At 56.2% G+C, this 19,919-nt stretch overlaps 1 protein-coding gene across 1 annotated transcript in view; it reads left to right on the forward strand.

Annotated features, from left to right (window-relative positions):
• LOC121593820 (titin-like) overlaps positions 1 to 19,919 on the forward strand; it is a 158,880-nt gene that overhangs the window by 71,855 nt on the left and 67,106 nt on the right. The window contains 5 exon segments of the mRNA XM_041916522.1: positions 7,611 to 9,372; positions 9,444 to 9,673; positions 9,740 to 11,113; positions 11,184 to 13,982; positions 14,056 to 19,902. Coding sequence (XP_041772456.1) covers positions 7,611 to 9,372; positions 9,444 to 9,673; positions 9,740 to 11,113; positions 11,184 to 13,982; positions 14,056 to 19,902 — 12,012 coding nt within the window.

Raw genomic sequence — 19,919 nt, forward strand, 5'->3', positions numbered from 1 at the left:
ACTCATGGAGCGTTTTTCTCCGGGCCAGTTTGCTCCATCTCATACCCATCTCAGCCTCACGCTCACTTTTGCGCTCTCTCTCGCTCGCTACTCCGGGGCGCTCTGGAGCTGGAGCGTAATGCGCCTGCGTAGCTCGGCACGATCGCCGCCAGTCAGCCAGCATCATTCCCATGCTCGACGTTCGAGCGCGCTGAGGTGTGGCGTGTGGCGCACATAGAACACTTCTTTCTCTACACACGCACACATCCTTCCTCCTTCCGTGCGTTGGCTCTCTGCCACACCCGCCCGATTCGAAACATCGACTCCGTACCCCCGCCTCCGTTCGGATGGGGACGAAAGTTGGACGAGTTGGAAAACTGGGTAACGAAAACATCATCACCGTGTTGTGGAAAATCCAACCGGCCGGGAGATAGATCTGTGTGCATGTGTGTTTGTGTGTGTGTGTGTGTGTGTGGCTAGTATGGCATTCCTGGCCGGACAGGTTTTCCAACACATCCAACAGCACCCCGCCGTTTGGTGGAAATTCGTCCCACTAATGCTGCCACCACTGCAACTGAGACACCAACAAGAAAAGGAAAAACAAAAACATCCGTGAAAAAGTGTCATTATTTTTGGCATCGATCCAACCCACGTTTGTCTACTTCTGAGTGTGTGTGTTTGTGTAATGTGGCCAGTGGGCGCAGGCGCAAACCGATTCGGGTACGGTTCGGGACCCATGGGGACATGCGCAAACCGGCCACCGGAAAAGCTCGTGCCCGTGGTGCGCAATCCTGCACGATGCCCGGGCTGTGGCGACGATTTTGCCAGCCCAGAGGTTCACTCTTCGCTCGCTCTTCAAAAACGACCGACGTCTTCAGTTATTCGTCTCGGGGATGACTTGAACCGTTTTTCCTTTCCAACAAACTCGGTTCTGCGCCTGTGTGGAAAAGTGTGTGCGGGAAAGAAAAATCGTACGTACACCCCCCCCCCTCGAGCCCCGGTGCCCTCGGTTTGGGTGTTTGTGCGCGCGCGCGCCCGCGCTCCTCTGTGTGTAAAGTGGACCCGAGTGTGAAAATTCTTCTAAGTCCCCTTTGCTAACGGGTGTTAGAGAAATTTTCGCATCGGCCTACGGTGTGACGGCTCGAGTGACAGAGTGTTGGAGTTTCATTGCGAAAAGCACAAGGATGAAAATAGAGAGCAGTTTAGCTCAATCGTGGTGGAAGTTTGTGAATGAATGTACCAAACTGTGAGATAAAAAAAACAGATTTTATTGGAAGTTTGTGGTTTTAAAAAAAAATACTTTCTGGTCCTTCGAACCGGATTGCAAGATCAAGTGACAAGTTTTGTATGCAACGGAAGCTCTTTTTGTGGAGTTCCAGTGCATATGTTTGTGATGTTTTTTTCAGTTTGAGTGAAGTTTTGTGAATTTAATTTAAATGTGTATTGGTTTTTTCCCCCCATTTCGTTCTGGTTTTTCACAGCAGTTTAAGTCAGTGGAATTCAGCGGACTTATAACTTGAGTCTGATCAGCAAGAGCACGTCTCGATCGTCTATGAAAAGGGAGGCAAGCGAAATTTAGTGATTAATAGCATACCTAGTAAAGCCTCCGACCTTACTCTCCCTCGCCCCCTATTTTGTTTGAGAAAAAAAAGAAGCAATCTAAAGCCCAACCAACGCCAAGAGAAGGTGCGCCTTTAAGGCACTCTTCAATCGAAAAAAAAGGAAGTTTTGTGGAATAGTGCTACAGTGGAAAGTTGGTCATTGGTGAACGCCAAGAAGAGCAAGCAAACGGCAACACAAAAGCGGGTGTGGGCGACGGGAGCAGTTTAAGGAAAAAAAAACAACCAAAATCCTCCTGCTGGATTTTGATTTGCAACCAACGTTTTGAGTTTCGTTAAGTTTGAGTTTCGCTTATTTTCTGTGTGAGTGTGTGAGTGTTTGTTTGTGTGTGTTTTGTAAAAAGAAAATAGAAAAAAACAAACCCTCTCGACGTGTGCCGCCGCGACGTGTGCATTCTCCGACTGAAGGATGCAACGACCTAATCCGAATCAGCCACCGTTCCAGCTGCAACCGCAGCAGCAGCAGCAGCAGCAGCTGATGCAGCAGCATCAGCAGCAGATGCACCAGCAGTCGTCGATGATGATGCAACAGTCATCGACGACGGTGCGCCAGCAGCAGCAGCAGTTTGTGCAGCGGCAGGAGTTCTCGCAGCAGCAGCAGTTCAGCAGCTCGCAGCAGCGCATCAGCAGCAGCCGCACGGAGCAACAGTCCGTGCAGCAGCAAAGCCATCAAGTGATGCAGCAGCGAGGTTAGTTTGCCCAACCACACTGGACACTGGAGGAGTGAACTAGCCTCGTGTAGAACGGTCCCTGATAGAGGAATTATGTAACGTTGCGGACGTGTTTGTGAGAGCTGCACTGTGATTTATTGCTGTCACAGCTGAAAGAGATCACGTAGTGTGTGTCGTGGGGTTTCGTGGGCCCGGCGACTACTCCTCACCAACCATGACAGCCATTATTCTGACATTCTTTTGGAGTTAGTTGGCCACTTCCTCCGGTGGAAGCTATCGGTTGGAATGAACGCAACGGATGAGAAAATCTAGAACAACCTCATCCGTCGCCGTGTTCCCCCCCTTACGTTCTCTCACTCCACAGCAAATCCACAGCCACGAGCACGGCTCGTTTCGCAATTGCGCCTTCGGTGCGCGGCCGCTGTGACAGTGAGACTGCGAACACGGTCTTCTGCACGGCCGCGAAAGTGCTAAAAATATGCCTCCGCTGAAAAACGTTATTTTTAGTGCACGAGTACGACCAAACACACACACACAGACACACACACACACACACAAACGCCGCTCACGCTCGATCGGACGGGTCCGCACGATCGTCCGCACGTACGCGCAGGATCAGGAATTTCCCGCTGCGTCCTGTCCGATCACCCACCACCACCACTCCGAGTGTGTGTGTGCTTTTCTTTTCTTTTTCCCTCCCCTTCTCACTGTCTTTTTTTTTCTCGCCCAACGTTACGTTGGATGCAAGTGTGCGTGGGTGTTGCGTGGTTGTAATAGAGGCAAGATCGGCTGGACGGAGGCAGGCAGGTTGGATGATGGCAGCGAATGAAAAGAATTGCAAAAGGCCAATAAGAAAATCATCCACATTAGCACTTTCTACTGGGCGGGTGGTGGGAAGAAAATTCAAAATTATTTTAGGACAGGCGGAAAAATTCGCTTTCCACCACCCTTCTGCCCGTCGCGTGGTGGAATGCTTTCCCCACCGCTAGCTGTCAGAATGGTTCATTTATTTCGCATGCAAACTGGGCAGCCCTCATGTCGTGTCACGTAGAGCAAAAGTAAGGAATCCAAAAATGATTTAATTTGACAAGTTTTGGAGCACGCCAGCTACACTTCTTGAGCCAAAATAACAGTCAATTCTGCAGCTTTGAATCGCATGGACACCGGTTGAATGTCGGCAGACGCCACTGTGGACACTTGACAGATGACGCCATGTTTATGAATAGACAGAGGACCCTTTCCTCACCGCACCAACAGCCAGCAGAGTTAGAATTAGAATTGTAACAATGCCAACACCCGATGCTCTGCGTCTCGGTGCGTCATTCTATTTCGTGTGCCCCATCTGTCAGGCGCCGTTTTGGACGGTGCAAGTGTCTTAATAGAATCGTCGACTTCTTCTTGTGCGCTTTACCTTCAGGTTGGAATGCCCAACTTGTGCTGTATCATTAGACTGCAATTATCGACCATTGCTTATCCGAACGATGTAAGGAAATTGGATGCCCTGTTAAGCTGATAATGCTGCTCACATTAACCAATCGCTTGCCGCATGAAACACAAAATCCCCTCCGTCAAACGCGATCGTCTATCATTGAGATGGCGACGACGGCAGCAAACCCTTGGCACACACGGATGTCCATGCCTTTTTCCTCCCTTGTTCTAGGTCATAGCGCCGTCTCTGGTGGAGGGCAGAGGGGCGGGGGAGCCGGTTTCACTTTTGCCCATCCGTGGCTGGTTCAAATTTCCAACGCATACGGGCGGGCGCGCGTGGTTGCCCTCGACCGGTTCGTCCATATTTGGCAGTCGTCAGAAAAAAAAGGTGCCAACCCGTTCCATAGGGCATCCAGTGCGCGCGCCCTCGATTTTGAGCGCGCACTAGAACGCGTTGATTAGAGATCGTTCGCAATCGATCGTGCGGCCGTCAGACGAATGCTTTAATTGCTCCCCCTTTGGTGACTTTCCGGGCTGCGGTCGCGAGTATGTCATTTGGGAAGACTATAAAACCGCCCCAAAGGGTCAGGGAGAAAAATGCGGGCGCATTGTGCTGAACACGGTGGCATGTTGTAGTGGGGTTTATTTGGTATCGACTGCTACTATACATATGTCACGCAGTAATCTGTTCACACTGAATTGATTTGTGAAGCAGCGGACTGATGGCCAGAGGTTGTGGAGGTTACGGACGCATGTTGTTGATTGTGTATGCGCGAGACGTCAATTTGTTCGATCGAGGACAGGGTTTCTGGACAGTGGTGAAGGTTGCATCAGCGAACGTCTTCCCGAAGTATCTCCCTTTTCACCCTGTTCCTTAATTTCAGTCTATTTATTTTGATGGAATGTTGTAAGATCGCATCTCCTCGCCACACGATACACTTGATTTCAAGCTTGATCCCAAGAAGAATGTTTCCTCCAATAAAGCCCTCCGGCAATCTCACGCAATCAACGTGCCGGTTTTTGTGGTTATCAGTCATGCAGTGAATGAACCCACTCGCGTTGATCGATTGTAGAAGAAGCCACAAGAAACGACGGATAAAAGCAAGGCAGTAATTAGCCGTCCAAAAGGGCAAAAGGGAGCCGTCCAGCGACCCATCCATGCGAGCAGAAAATTAATGTACCCTTGTGTTTCAGTCTTTTCCTCGCCTTTTGATGCAAAAACCTCATCACATTCACACAAACAAGGGCGCACGGCTGTACAGTATGAGCTGCGCTCGTATAGAGTGAAAGGTGTTGAGGTTTCTGTGGCCTGCGTGCGTTAGTGCGTATTTGCGCGACCGAATCGCTACCCTTCCGCCCGACTGACCTCAGCAGGTTCTTGCCCTTTTTCCATCCCGGAATAGGGCGGCGAAAAAAAACGGCCCCGAACGGATATCCGTCGGCTACACCAAACGCCATACGCTCCAGCGAACACTAATATGCACCTTGTGGAATACATTAAATTAATCCGCTTGCCACACGGGCGAGGAAGCAGCAGGAGAAGCGCTGATGATGATGCAAGGTGCACTGGTAGCAAAATGAAAATGAAAACCCAAGTTTCATAAGCCGCGGATTATGCCGGCGCGGGACCTATGTGAAAAGGTTGTTGATTTACCATTCGGGTGGAAATAATTGATCGATTTGATGTGATTGTGGGCAAAAGCGGCGATAAAATAAGCGCACCCGTGTGCACGTGACGTGTTATGATAATGCCTGTTTGCGCTGCCGCAGTGCATCGTGCTTTTAATCGACCCGATGGCACACGAAAATGTTGTTGTTTACACCTCACTGAGCACAATTATACATTTAAATGCAAAAAAGAAAACCATTCATCCTATATACAATTACGTTTGTCCAAAGGGGGGCAGCGAACGCACTGCACTCGTCTGGCTGGACAAATTTTCCACTACCCTATCCGGCTGTGACTACTACACATCAGTGGCAAAATGCGGGACAACTTGTCACCAGTACCCTTGTTTGTCGATCGAGCAACGTCGACAGATTAGCCAGCTACGTCCGTATTTGGACTCCCCCATTTTAGAATCATTCTGACTTACCAGAGATCGATTTTTTGCTCCACAACTTCAACTTGAGGGCTTCATTTTTAATGGAGTTTCTGTGTTCTGTGTGTGTGTGCACTACTGACCGTGTGCAGTACGGATGATGATTCCCATTTAGTGACGTCCATTCGTGACGGCACGCGTCGAAAGTGACGCACGAGTGCCTTACCGTACGCCGCCACGACGGGAGCTCCCAATGGCCTCGAAGGGTTGCCAATGTGCACTGTCCGGAAATAGAAGAAAAAAAGAGAAAGAGATAAACAAATATACTATGCAGCTTACTAGAACACGGTTCGAGCCGAGGCGATTGGGAAGAAAGGTGGTAGAGTCGTAGACGTGTGTGCGCACAGCGACTTACGCTGATGCGCATCAGCCAGGCCTTCTCCGCGTTGATGATTGCGGAATTTGCTGATGCATTACGATGGAGATTATTTACTTAGGTTGTTGTTTTTTTCTTCCTGTGCTCTCCAGCCCCGGGTAAGCTCCTTACTGATTTCTTCTGGAATAGCTGATTTTACGCTGCACTGCGCATCGTGCCATAAAGATCAGTAACTGTGGCGGCGGCCACGCTAACGCGTCTTCGAGCAAACGAATCGGGAGCTGATGCGAGGTCTAATCGGTCATTAGCAGCAGCAGCAGAACGGGGATCGGATGCTATCCGACCAGTTGTACCGTTCTGTCATGTAGACAAATACACACACGCACACTTATCTTCAACTTGTGGGCAGATAATCGGAATAATATTTGCGCATTCTCTCGCCACCCGGTGCAAGAAATTAGCTTATCGCGATAAGAAGAGCGGACAGCAAAAGCGGAACACCCCAGGGCTTTATGAATAAGTAGCACAATTGTGTAACCTGTATATAGAAGCACAAAGGTGTGATTTGAATGTATTTTGCAACTAGTTTCAGCCAACGTTCAGTGGATAAGGCGTACAATTTCACCCGAAGCGAAACCTTTAAGCAAATGTTCTCTTCCGGTTGCAAAGCAGCAAAACCGCTTTCCTTGTTCTAATGTAAATAATTTCACCCAAGCTACACAAAGAGCCGTACCAATACGAACGCACCATCAACCCGGGGTTCGTCGTTTGGCGCACCGTTCGGCGCGCGGTCGTACGCGCTCTCTGGCCGCGGTAAAAAAGGGTCGCTGTTGCTGCTGCTGCTGCAGGTTAAAAATAGTCAGCCGCGGCTAGCACAGACACAGATCGTCCGCGCTAGTTGCGTAATTCAACAATTTCCCGACTGCCTCTTCTTTACCTAAAATTACATCACGCAGATTCACGGGGTCTCGGGTCCTGGGGTTTGTTGGGCGGATAATTTATGTGAAAGCGATCCGCGCTGCAGCTGTTCTCGAGCTGCTTTGTTGAGACGTCCACTCGTCCGGGTTCAAGAGACTCGTGAAGGTAAAATAGGACCAGAAGGAAAGCAAGACAGATCACATGGAGATGCAAAATGGTGATAAGAATTAATAATTCAATGTACATTAGACTGATCCAGAGGTGGTGTGACCTTGACCCACAAAGCGGGTGACAGTTTAGCACGCCGTGAGTGGTCCCACAACTATCTTCCCTTCATTCATGCTAGGTTGCTGAACGCTCAGGTGTGCACGTGAACTTGAACGACCCAGTTGGCACACCTTGCTGTGTTACGCTTGTTCACGTAGTACGCCTGCAGTATGACACTAAAAATATACGCAATTGACAGTGGATGTTGTTGTCGGTTATGTTGTTGATGACAGAGGAAGCTGGGTGAACCCTGCTTGAAGCTGCTTTACTAACAAACTCCTCCTTTTCCTTCTTTCTCTTCGTGCAACAGTGCAACAGCAGCATGGTGGCTTCATTCAGCAGAGCGCTACACCGCTGGCATCGATCACGCCCGGTCTGCAGACACCAACTGGAGGTGCTCCGTTCCAGCAACAGCAGCAGCAGCAAGTGCCGCTGCAGCCGCAGCCAACGTACGGCATGGCGGCCCCAACGCCCGTCCCAGCCGGCGCCCCTACCGGCGACTACTCGCCGCCGGTCTTCGAACAGATCTTCAAGAACTCGCGCTTCGCCCAGGGCGGCAACGCGCTGTTCGAGGGCAAGCTGAAGGGTAATCCCCGGCCGGAGGTTTCGTGGACTCGAAAAGGCGCACCCCTTCTCGACTCCGCGAAGCACCGGCTGAGCTACAACCCGGGCACCGGGGCCGTCTCGCTGATGATCAACCAGATCGGACCGGGCGACGAGGGCGAGTACACGTGCAAGGCGCGCAATGCGGTCGGCGAGGCGATCTGCTCCGTGTTCATCCAGCCGGAGGGCATGGCGACGCCGCAGTTCCAGCAGGTACGCCGCGAACAGCAGCAGACCACCGTTAAGCAGCAGCAGCAGCAGCAGTACACCAACGGGTACTCGCACGTGGAGGAAGAGTTCAAGGTGGACACGTTCGAGTACCGTCTGCTGCGCGAAACGTCCTACAGGGAGTCGATCACGCGGCGCTACGCCGGCGAAACGGACGCGCAGCTCATCACGACGGTCGATCGTGCGCTGGGACCGGCCACGGCCCCTCAGATCGGTCAGAAGCCGCGCAACTCGAAGCTTTCGGAGGGTTCCGATGCGGTGTTCAGCACGCGTGTGCTCGCTAATCCGCGTCCGCGTCTGTCCTGGTTTAAGGATGGGCAGCGCATCATCCCGTCGGCGGACAAGTACGAGGTTAGCTACTCGAACCAGCAGGCCATGCTGCGCATCAAGAATGTGAGCGCGCGCGATTCGGGCCATTACACGCTGCTGGCCGAAAATCCGCAGGGATGTCAGGTGTCGTCGGCGGTGCTGGCGGTCGAGCCGGCCCAGGAGCAGGTGGCTGTGGAGCGCGCTACTTCCTTCTCGGAGCAGCAGCATCAACAGTTCCAGCAGCACCAGGTCATTGAGACTTCGACCGAGGCTACGAAAGCGCTGTCGCCGTCGTTCATGACGCTGATCCAGGACGCGGAGACGACCGAGGGCAAGATGGTACGGTTCGATTGCCGCGTGACCGGTCGTCCGTATCCGGAGGTGGCCTGGTACATTAACGGCAACCTCGTGACGGACGATGCGACGCACAAGATCCTCGTGAACGAGGCCGGCAACCATTCGCTGATGATTACGAGCACGAACCGCTTCGACCATGGCATCGTGACGTGCGTGGCGCGCAACAAGAGCGGTGAGGTGGCGGCCCAGGCCAAGCTGGTCGTGTGCGAGCGCGAGCAGGTCGTGGCGCCGAAGTTCGTCGAGCGCTTCACCACGGTCAACGTGAAGGAGGGCGAACCGGTGCGACTGTTTGCGCGTGCCATTGGTACGCCGCTGCCGCGCATCACCTGGCAGAAGGATGGCATTCCGCTCGTCCCGGGGCCGGAGGTGCAGATCTGCAACGACGAGAACGGCTGCACGACCGTGGACATCCCGCGGGCGAAGGCGTCCGATGCGGCGTGGTACCAGTGCACGGCACAGAACGTGGCCGGTACGACGGCAACCCGCGCTCGGCTGTTCGTCGAAGCTCCGAAGGGACCGGAGCCGGAGCAGAAGCGTCTCAATCTGCCACGCCCAACGAAGGTCATTCAGCCGGAGTAAGTATCCAGTTTCCATGCCGAGCGTTGCCGTGTAAGGGTTCGTCGTCTTACGGTCATCTTCATTACAGGGCTGTTCCGGAACCGGAAATTATCTACCTGCGCCATGTGGAGCGAGCTGCTCCGCATGCGCCACCGAAGGAGGAGGAACGCACCTATCCGCCACCGAAGTTCATCGTGCCGCTGAGCGACGTTGCGCAGGTTGAGGGTGGCAAGGTGCACTTCGAGGCGCGCATTGAGCCCGTCTCCGATCCTTCGATGCGTGTGCAGTGGTTCCTGAACGGCAATCTGATCCAAGCAAGTAAGTAACACATTGAAGAGTAGAATAAAGGACAGCCATTTTCAACGAATGTCATTGCCTCTGCAGGTTCGCGTGCAAACACGACCTTCCAGTTTGGTTTCGTAGCGCTGGATCTGCTGACGATCGTGATGGAGGATAGCGGTGAGTATCTGTGCCGTCTGTCCAGCTCGACCGGAGTGGCGGAGTCGCGCGCCATGCTGAGCGTGCAGCCACGCCCGCCGATCGAGCAGCAAACGCAGCACCCATCGTCGCTGGATCAGATCCAGCATCTCGAGGACTACTCCAAGTACGTGCGTACCGAGAGCATCGAGGAGGTCGTCAACCAGAGACCTGGCTTCACGCGTCCGCTGCAGGATTTGGGCGAGCTGGAGGAGGGTCGCAATGCGCACTTTGAGGCGCAGATCACGCCGGTCAGCGATCCGACGATGCGCGTCGAGTGGTACAAGGATGGACGCCCGATCACGGCCAGTTCGCGTATCACGGCCATCTTCAACTTTGGCTACGTTTCGCTCAACATCATGCATCTGCGGGCGGAAGACGCCGGCACGTACACGGTGCGGGCGGTCAACCGTATTGGCGAAGCGATCAGCACGTCGAAGATTTCCGTCGTCAGCAAGGCGCCGGTTACCGGGGACTTGGGCATCCAGGAGCAGCGCAACTACATCCAGAAGATTGAGGAGCTGGAACAGTACCAGAAGTACCAGAACATGAAGTTCTACGAGGAGACGCCGGAGAGCACGCAGCGCCCGGAGTTCAAGAGCCCCATCTCGGACCAGTTGAATGTGCGGGAGGGTGGCTTTGCGCACTTTGAGGCGCGTCTGGAGCCGGTCGGTGATGCAACGCTGCGCGTCGAGTGGCTCAAGGACGGTCATCCGGTGGAGGCGAGCTCGCGCATCACGTCGTTCTGCAACTTTGGGTACGTGGCGCTGACCATCAAGCAGGTTACGGTGCACGATGTCGGCACGTACACGTGCCGTGCGTACAACTCGCTGGGTGAGGCGCACGTTTCGGCTAAGTTGACGGTGCTGACGCGCCAGGACATCATTGTCGACTCGCAGACGAGCCACATGGGCATGGAGAAGATCCAGTATCTGGAGGATTCGTCCAAGTACATGCGTACCACTCAGGAACAGGTTGAGCAGGTGGTACAGCCGCAGCCACGCTTCTTAGGGCCGCTTAAGGGTACGAACCGCATTGTTGAGGGACAGCGTGCTCACTTTGAGGCACGTCTGGAACCGCAATCGGACCTCACGATGCGTGTTGAGTGGTATCACAATGGTCGTCCGCTGATGAGCGCTAATCGCATCCAGACGTACCACGACTTTGGCTACGTTGCGCTGGACATATTGGACGTTCGTGCGGAAGACTCGGGCACCTACACGCTGGTAGCAGCGAACGCGGCCGGACAGGCGCAGGTTGAAGCCACCATGGTGGTGGAAAGTAAGTTTTCAATGTCCCTCCTTCAATGGATGAATTGATGTTAATCCGCTTTTCTTGCTTCCTTCCCCAGCTCGTGCCGCTATCGATACGACCAGCATGCACCACGTGGTGGAACGTTCGCAGCAGAAGGTGGAAAAGCAGTTCGTGGAGCCGCAGTACCAGGTGGAGGAGCTGTGCAAGTCGAAGCCGATCTTCACGCAGCCACTGTCCGATCCGCAGCCGGTCGGCGAGGGACGCAACATCCATCTGGAGTGCAAGCTGGAACCGCTCGGTGATCCGACGATGCGCGTCGAATGGTACCAGAACGGGCGCCCGATCACGGTCGGCTCGCGCTTCAAGACGTACTACGACTTTGGCTTCGTAGCGCTGGACATTCTGCACTCGACGGCGGCCGATTCCGGCGAGTACACGGTGCGCGCCACGAACCAGCTCGGTTCGGCCCACACGTCGGCCTGTGTGCGCGTCATCACGCGCTCGGACATCATTACCGAGGCGCAGAGTGAAATGTCCGTCGAGCAGATGCAGTATCTGGAGGATGCGTCGCGCATGAGGCGCGATGTGCTCGAGGACATTACCGTGATGTCGCCGCCCCAGTTTGCCCGCTCGCTGCACAACGTGGAAACGTTCGAGGGCACCAACATTCATCTGGAGTGCCGTCTGCAGCCCGTCGGTGATCCGTCGATGCGCGTGGAATGGTTCGTGAACGGAATGCCTGTGAAGATTGGGCATCGCTTCCGGCCGGCGTACGAGTTCGACTACGTTGCGCTCGATCTGCTCGGTGTGTATGCGGCCGACTCGGGCGTGTACACGTGCCAGGCGCGTAACTCGCTCGGCGAAGCGGTTACCTCCTGCTCGGTGCGCATCATGGCGAAGAAGGACCTGATCCTGGAGTCGCAATACCCGGCCGGTCTGGAGAAGCTGCAGTATCTGGAAGACATTGCCCGGTACCGCAAGACTGAGTACGTTGACGAGATCGTGAACGTGAAGCCGCGCTTCCTGACCAAGCCGAAGAACATCGACCGGGCGCAGGAGGGTGGCCATGCGCACTTTGAGTGCAAGCTGGAACCGGTGACGGATCCGAACCTGAAGGTGGAATGGTACAAGAACGGTATGCCGATCACCGTCGGTCATCGATTCCGACCGATCCACGACTTCGGATATGTGGCGCTCGACATCATCGATCTGATCGCCGAGGATACCGGCACTTACATGTGTAGGGCCGTGAACTTGGTCGGTGTGGACGAGATTGCCGTGCAGTTGTCGTGCCGCGGATCGCAGCAGATCCTCACCAACACCCAGAACGAGATGGGACTGGAGCAGATCCAGTATCTGGAGGAGAAGACGCGCCAGCAGCGCTCGGACTATCTGGACGAGATGACGACGCAGGCACCAACCTTTACGACCTCGCTGAAGCACATCGAGATCAAGGAGGGTCAGCGCGCTCACTTTGAGTGTCGTTTGATCCCCGTTTCCGACCCGACGCTGCGTGTCGAGTGGTACCACAACGAAGCGCCCGTCAAGACGGGTTCGCGCTTTACCGAAACGAACAACTTTGGCTTTGTCGCGCTGGACATTATGGGCTGTCTGGCCGATGATTCCGGCACCTACACGTGCCGTGCGGTGAACGCGCTGGGTGAAGCCGTCACGTCGGCTACCTGCGTGGTGCACACGCGCAAGAGCATCTACTCGGAGTCGCAGCATGAGCATGCGCTGACGAGTTTGCGCTATCTGGAGGACAACTCGCGCTACCAGCGTGACACGGAGGTGGATGAGGTGATTACGCAGGCGCCAGTCTTTACACTGCCGGTCAAGGACGTGAAGGTGGCCGAGAACCAGGCCGTACACTTTGAGGCACGTCTTGTGCCGGTCGGTGATCCGAAGATGCGCGTCGAGTGGCTGCGCAATGGTGTCCCAATTGAGGCGTCCAACCGCACCACGACCATGCACGACTTTGGTTACGTTGCGCTGAACATGAAGTACGTCAACCCGGAGGACTCGGGCACGTACACGTGCCGTGCGACGAACGATCTTGGCCAGGCGGTCACCTCGGCGAAGCTGGTCGTCCAGTCGAAGGCTTCGCTGGATCTGGAAACGCAGAACGAGAGCGCACTGGAGAAGATCCACCAGCTCGAGGACGCGATCCGATTCCAGCGCCGCGAGGAGGAAGACGTCGCCGTTACGGTGCCGCCAAAGTTCACCACGAAGCTGCACGGTCCGACCAATCTGGTGGAGGGCCAGAGCGCTCACTACGAGTGCCGCATCGAGCCGTATCCGGACTCGAGCCTGAAGGTGGAATGGTTCCACAACGGACAACCGCTCACGACCGGCCATCGGTTCCGCACGACGTACGACTTTGGCTTTGCCGCGTTGGATGTGCTGACGGTGTACGCCGAAGACTCGGGTGAGTACACCTGCCGCGCCACAAACCATCTGGGCTCGGAAACGTCCTCGATCGCGCTGAACGTTACCCCGAAGGCGGGCATTGTGCGCGAGACGCAGCACGAGGGAGCGCTGGAGAAGATCCAGTACCTGGAGTGCGACGCACGCTTCGGTCGCAAGGGCGAGGACGAGATGTACGTAGCGGAGAAGCCAGCCTTTGGCCGACCGCTCAAGAATGCCAGCGTCGGCGAGGGCCTGCCGGTGCATCTGGAGGCGACACTGACGCCGGTGAACGATCCGACGATGAAGGTGGAATGGTACTGCAACGGGCGCCCGATTCAGCAGGGCCACCGGTTCAAGACGACGTACGACTTTGGTTTCGTAGCTCTCGACATCCTTTATGCGCACGCTGAGGACACGGGTACTTACATGTGTAAGGCTAAGAATGCAATTGGAGAGGCTGTTACGACATGCGCTGTAAAAGTCACAGGTAAGCGGTCTTGCGGTCTCCAAGACTTTCGATTCCTTTACTAAAATGTTCCTTTTTCCTTTCCCTTCTTCAGCAAATGCCGGACTATATTTGGAGACGCTTGATGAACAGCGGCTGCAAAAGATTAAGGAGCTGGAGAGCTACCAGAAACCACAAACGCAGGAAGTTGAACCGGCCAAGCAGAAGCCAGTCTTCCTCACTCCGCTGACGAGCCTGGAGAATCTGAAGGAAGGCGACTACGCCCACCTGGAGTGTCGCGTCGAGCCGATCAACGATCCGAACCTCAAGATCGAGTGGTTCATCAACGGCAAGGCGATCCGCGCAGGACATCGCTTCCGCACGACGCACGATTTCGGCTACGTTGCGCTCGACATCCTGTACGTCTATGGCGAGGACAGCGGCACGTACATGTGCAAGGCCACCAACCAGGTCGGTGAGGCGGTCAGCACGTGCAACATTCGCGTCACCAACAAGCGCAACATCATCTTCGACTCGCAGCATCCGGACGGGCTGGAAAAGATCCAGAAGCTGGAGGCGCACTCGCGCCCCAACCGTCTCGAGCTGGACGAGCCGGAAGTGACGGCACCGCGCTTCGTGACGGAGCTGCGCGGCACGACCGAAATTCACGAGGGCCAGACGGCTCACTTCGAGGCGCAGGTTGAGCCGATCCACGATCCGAACCTGCGCATCGAGTTCTACCACAATGGAAAGCCACTGCAGTCGGCTTCCCGGTTCCACATCACGTTCGACTTTGGATACGTCGCGCTCGACATCCAGCACGTTGTGGCGGAGGATGCGGGCGAGTACACGGTCAAGGCCATCAACGCGAAGGGCCAGTGCAAGTCGTCGATCAAGATGCAGGTGACGGCAAAGGGAGCGATCATCTCCGACACGCAGCATCCGGAGGGTCTGGACAAGATCAAGCAGCTCGAGGGCGCCAGTCCATTCCGTCGCCCGGAGGTGCAGGATGCGGTCACGAAGCAGCGCCCGGTGTTTACGCAACCACTGCAAAACATCGACTACGTCGCGGAGGGCCAGACGGCACACTTCGAGTGCCGCCTGATCCCGGTCGGCGATCCAAACCTGCGCGTCGAATGGTTCCGCAACGAGCAGCCGCTCGAGGATAGTTCGCGCATCACGAAGCAGCACGATTTCGGATTTGTGTCGATGGATCTGCAGCACGTGCGCGAGGAAGACGAGGGCGTGTACATGTGCCGTGCGATCAACCCGCTCGGTGAGGCCGTCACGACCGCCTCGATGCGGGTGCGCACCAAGGCAAGCATCCAGATGGATTCGCAGCACCCGGAGGGCATGAAGAAGATCATCGCGCTGGAGCAGCCGCACCAGCAGCGGTCGGAGGACCAGGAGGCAGCGTTCGAGAAGCCCATCTTCACGCAGCTGCTGACTGGACCGTCGGAGCTGTGGGAGGGTCAGCACGCCCACTTCGAGGCGCGTGTGGTGCCGGTCGGTGACGCTAGCATGAAGTACGAATGGTACGTGAACGGCGTCGAGCTGAAGATGGGCTCACGCTTCCGCACTACGAACGACTTCGGATTTGTCACGCTGGACATCAACTCGGTCGTCGCGGAAGACTCGGGTGTGTACATGTGCAAGGCTATTAACCGCGCTGGAGAGGCCGTCTCATCGACCACGATGAAGATCAAGTCGAAGGCATCGATTGCGGGCGAACCGCTGCTGCCGGAAGCTTGGGAGAAGATCCAGCTGAAGGAAGCCGCCATGAACCGTGTGCCGGATATGTTCGTTGACACGACGCCCCAGCAGGCACCAGTCTTCACCACCCATCTGGAAAGCCACGACAAGCTACAGGAAGGCCAGCACGTCTATCTGGAGGCTCAGGTGGAGCCACGTGCCGATCCGAACCTGCGCATCGAATGGTTCAAGAACGGTATCGCCATCACGACCGGAGCGCGTATCCGCAGCACGTTCGACTTTGGACTTGTGACGCTGTCGATCAACGGTCTGCGCGCGGATGACTCTGCCATCTACACCTGCAAGGCTACGAACAATCTGGGCGAAGCCGTGTCTACCGCTACGCTCAAGATTGACGCCAGCCACTGGCTGCTCGGAGACACGATGCACCCCTCGTCGGTGCAGAAGATCCAGGATCTGGAGGCACCGCGCATGAACCTGCGCGACGTGCCGGAGGATCAGTTCGAGTCGCCCGTCTTTGTCGACCATCTGAACAACGTGGAGATCAAGGAGGGCGAAAACGCTCACTTCGAGTGCCGCGTCGAACCGTCCAAGGATCCGACGATGCAGATCGAATGGTTCGTCAATGGAAAGCCGCTGCCGACTGGCGCTCGCTTCAAGACTACGTACGACTTTGGCTTTGTCTCGCTGGATCTGACTGGCGCGTATGCCGAGGATTCGGGCATCTACACGTGCAAGGCCACCAACAGCAAGGGATCGGCATCGACCTCGGGTTCGTTGCGTTGCGCCAGCACCACCACGATGTATCTGGACACGCAGCACCCGCAGGGTAAGGCCGGTCTGGAGGCGGTGCAGGACACGGAAGCGGCATTGGCCAACCGATACCGCCGCCAGGAGTCGAAGCCGGAGTCTGGCTTCCCGAAACCACAGTGGACGGTACAGCTGCAGTCGGAGTTCCGGCTGAACGAGGCGGAAGCACTGCATCTGGAGGGCCAGGTCGAGCCAAAGGACGATCCTAACCTGAAGATCGAATGGTACTTCAACGGTAAAGTGCTCGAGCATGGTTCGCGCTTCAAGATGACGAGCGACTTCGGTTTCGTTACGCTCGATCTGACGGAGGTGTACGAGCGCGACCAGGGCATCTACACGTGCAAGGCGTACAACCAGGCCGGTGAAGCGTTCACCTCTTCGACCGTGTACTGCGTGACGAAGGAAAGCCTCATCGAGCGTACCCAGCATCCGAAGGGTACGGAGGGACTGGAGAAGATCCAGGATCTGGAGGACTCGCTGCGCCGCCCAGAAGGTGGAGAGGCCGAATCCGACGCAGGACATGCGCCACGCTTCACGTCCGAGTTCGTCAAGCTCACGAACGTCGGGGAGGGTGAGATCGCTCACTTCGATGCGACGCTCATTCCGACCGGCGATCAGTCGATGACGATCGAGTGGCTGTACAATGGCAAGCAGCTGGAGGCAAGTCATCGCGTCCGCACGGTGTACGCCTTCGGTATGGTGGTGCTGGAGATCCTCGGCACGAAGATTGAGGACTCGGGCAGCTACACCTGCCGCGCTACAAACCGCTGGGGCACGGCCGAGATCAGTGTCGACCTGGAGTGTGTCGATAAGTCGGCTGGACAGAAGCCACGCTTCACCACGCAGCTCCAATCGCTCGAGGGCCTGAAGGATGGTCAATCCGCTCACTTCGAGTGCACGCTGGTGCCGGTGAACGACCCGGATCTGAAGGTGGAATGGTTCCACAACGGTAAGCCGATTCGCCACTCGAACCGCATCAAGCCCGTGTCCGACTTTGGCTACGTGCTGCTGGACATTGCGTACGTGCAGAGCCACGATTCGGGCGAGTACGTGTGCCGTGCGTCGAACAAGTACGGCGAGGATACGACCCGTGCCACGCTCAAGTGCTTCGGCAAGGGTGGCGTCTACCTGGAGTCGCTGCAGCCCGATTCGCTGGCCCGCATTCGCGAGCTCGAGAGTCAGTCGGGTGCGAAGCAGACGGCGGCAGGATCGCCAGTTGGCGAGGCACCACGCTTTACCACGAAGATCAGCGACATCACCAAGCTGGTGGAGGGCCAGAGCGCTCACTTTGAGGCGCGCCTGACGCCCATCAACGACCCCGAGCTGGTGGTGGAGTGGTACTGGAATGGACAGAAGCTGCCGCACGGCCATCGCTACCGCACGTTCCACGATTTCGGAATTGTTATCCTCGACATTCTGTACTGCTACGAGGAGAACTCGGGCGAGTTTGAGTGCCGCGCGACGAACAAGTACGGCTCGGACAGCACCAAGGCGACGCTGCGCTGCATCTCCAAGGCTAACCTCATTCTGGACTCGCAGCTGCCCCGTGGAATGGAGGGCGGACTCGAGAAGATCCAGACGCTGGAGGATTCGCTGATCCGTACGCGCGACGAGCGCGAACGTACCGAGGGTGGACGTGCGCCAGTCTTCACCACTCCGCTGTCGAACATCGATTCGCTGCGGGAGGGTGAGAGTGCTCACTTTGAGGCGAAGCTAACGCCGACCGACGATCCGAAGCTGAAGGTCGAATGGTTCTGGAACGGCAAGCCACTCAAGACGGGCTCGCGCTTCCGCACGTTCTGCGACTTTGGATTCGTTATCTTGGAAATCTCGCCGGTATATCCCGAAGACTCGGGTGAGTACTCGTGCCGTGCAACGAACGAGTACGGCGAGGCCGTTACTACCTCGACCATGCGTGTGCAGGGCAAGCGTAGCATCATCTTGGAATCACAGCTGCCCAAGGGCATGGAGAGCACGATCGAGCGTATCGCCGAGCTGGAGGGCCTGGGCATTCCGCACGGAGGACTTGGCTCGCCGGACGATGACACTGGCAAGCCGCCGGAGTTCATCACCACCCCGTCGGACATGACGCTGACGGAGAATTCGCTGGCCCACTTCGAGTGTCGCCTAACGCCGATCAACGATCCGAGCATGCGCGTCGAGTGGTACCACAACGGTAAGGCGCTGTGGGCCGGTTCGCGCATCAAGACGATCAACGACTTTGGCTTTGTGATTCTGGAGATTGCGGGCTGCTACCAGCGCGACTCGGGACTGTACACGTGCAAGGCGACGAACCGCCACGGCGAGGCGACCGTTTCGTGCAAGCTGACCGTGCGTGGTCGCCAGGGCATCATCATGGAGCCACAGCTGCCGTCGAACTTCCGCACTGGCACGGAGAGCATCCAGAAGCTGGAAGAGCAGCTGCACAAGCGCGAGGAGCTGATGGCCGACGAGGAGGAGGGCCGTCCGCCGAAGTTCGTTGTCGAGATCAAGGACAACGTGGACGTGGCTGAGGGTGGTCCGGTGCACTTTGACTGTCGCGTCGAGCCCGTCGGTGACTCGTCGCTGCGTATCGACTGGTACCACAATGGCAAACCATTCGCAACTGGTTCGCGTGTGCATATGCTGAACGATTTCGGCTTTATTGCGCTGGACATGGACTACGCGTACGTGCGCGATTCCGGTGTGTATGAGTGCCGAGCGACCAACAAGTGGGGTACGGCTTCGACGACCGCCAAGGTGACTGTGGTTGCCCGTGGTGGTATCGTGCTGGACTCGCAGCTGCCCGAGGGTATGACGGCTTCCAAGCTGAAGGAGCTGGAACGTGGCAAGGTGACGCTGGCCACGCAGGAAGAGCGCACCTTCGGACCGCCCAAGTTCGTGTCACAGATTCAGTCGGCCACGATCGATGAGGGCGAAACGATTCGCTTCGAGTGCCGCGTTGAGCCGAAGGAAGATCCGAAGCTGCGCGTAGAATGGTTCCGCAACGGCAAACCGCTGCCAAGTGGTCACCGTTACCGCACGATCTACGATATGGGCTTCGTGTCGCTGGACATTCTGTCGGTGTACACGGAGGATGCGGGTGACTACACGTGCCGCGCGTACAACGAACACGGCGAGGATGTGACGAAGGCGCACATCAGCTGCAAGAAGTTGCCGTCGATTGTGCTACAGAACCAGATCCCGAAGGGCATGCAGAAGTCGGAGACGCTCATGCAGATGGAGGCGACGATCAAGAAGTACACCGAGGAGATCTTCCTCACCGAGGACGATCTGTTCGATCCGGACCGCAAGCAGCCGCCGCGCTTCGTCGTGCAGATCAAGGACCAGACCAACCTGGTGGAGATGCAGGCGACCAAGTTCGAGTGCCAGCTGGCCCCGGTCGGCGATCCGGATATGAAGGTGGAATGGTTCTACAACGGCAAACCACTGCCGTACAGTAAGTATCGAGAGGCG

This window comes from Anopheles merus, chromosome 2L (assembly GCF_017562075.2).
Source record: "Anopheles merus strain MAF chromosome 2L, AmerM5.1, whole genome shotgun sequence".
In the NCBI taxonomy this organism is placed as follows: domain Eukaryota; kingdom Metazoa; phylum Arthropoda; class Insecta; order Diptera; family Culicidae; genus Anopheles; species Anopheles merus.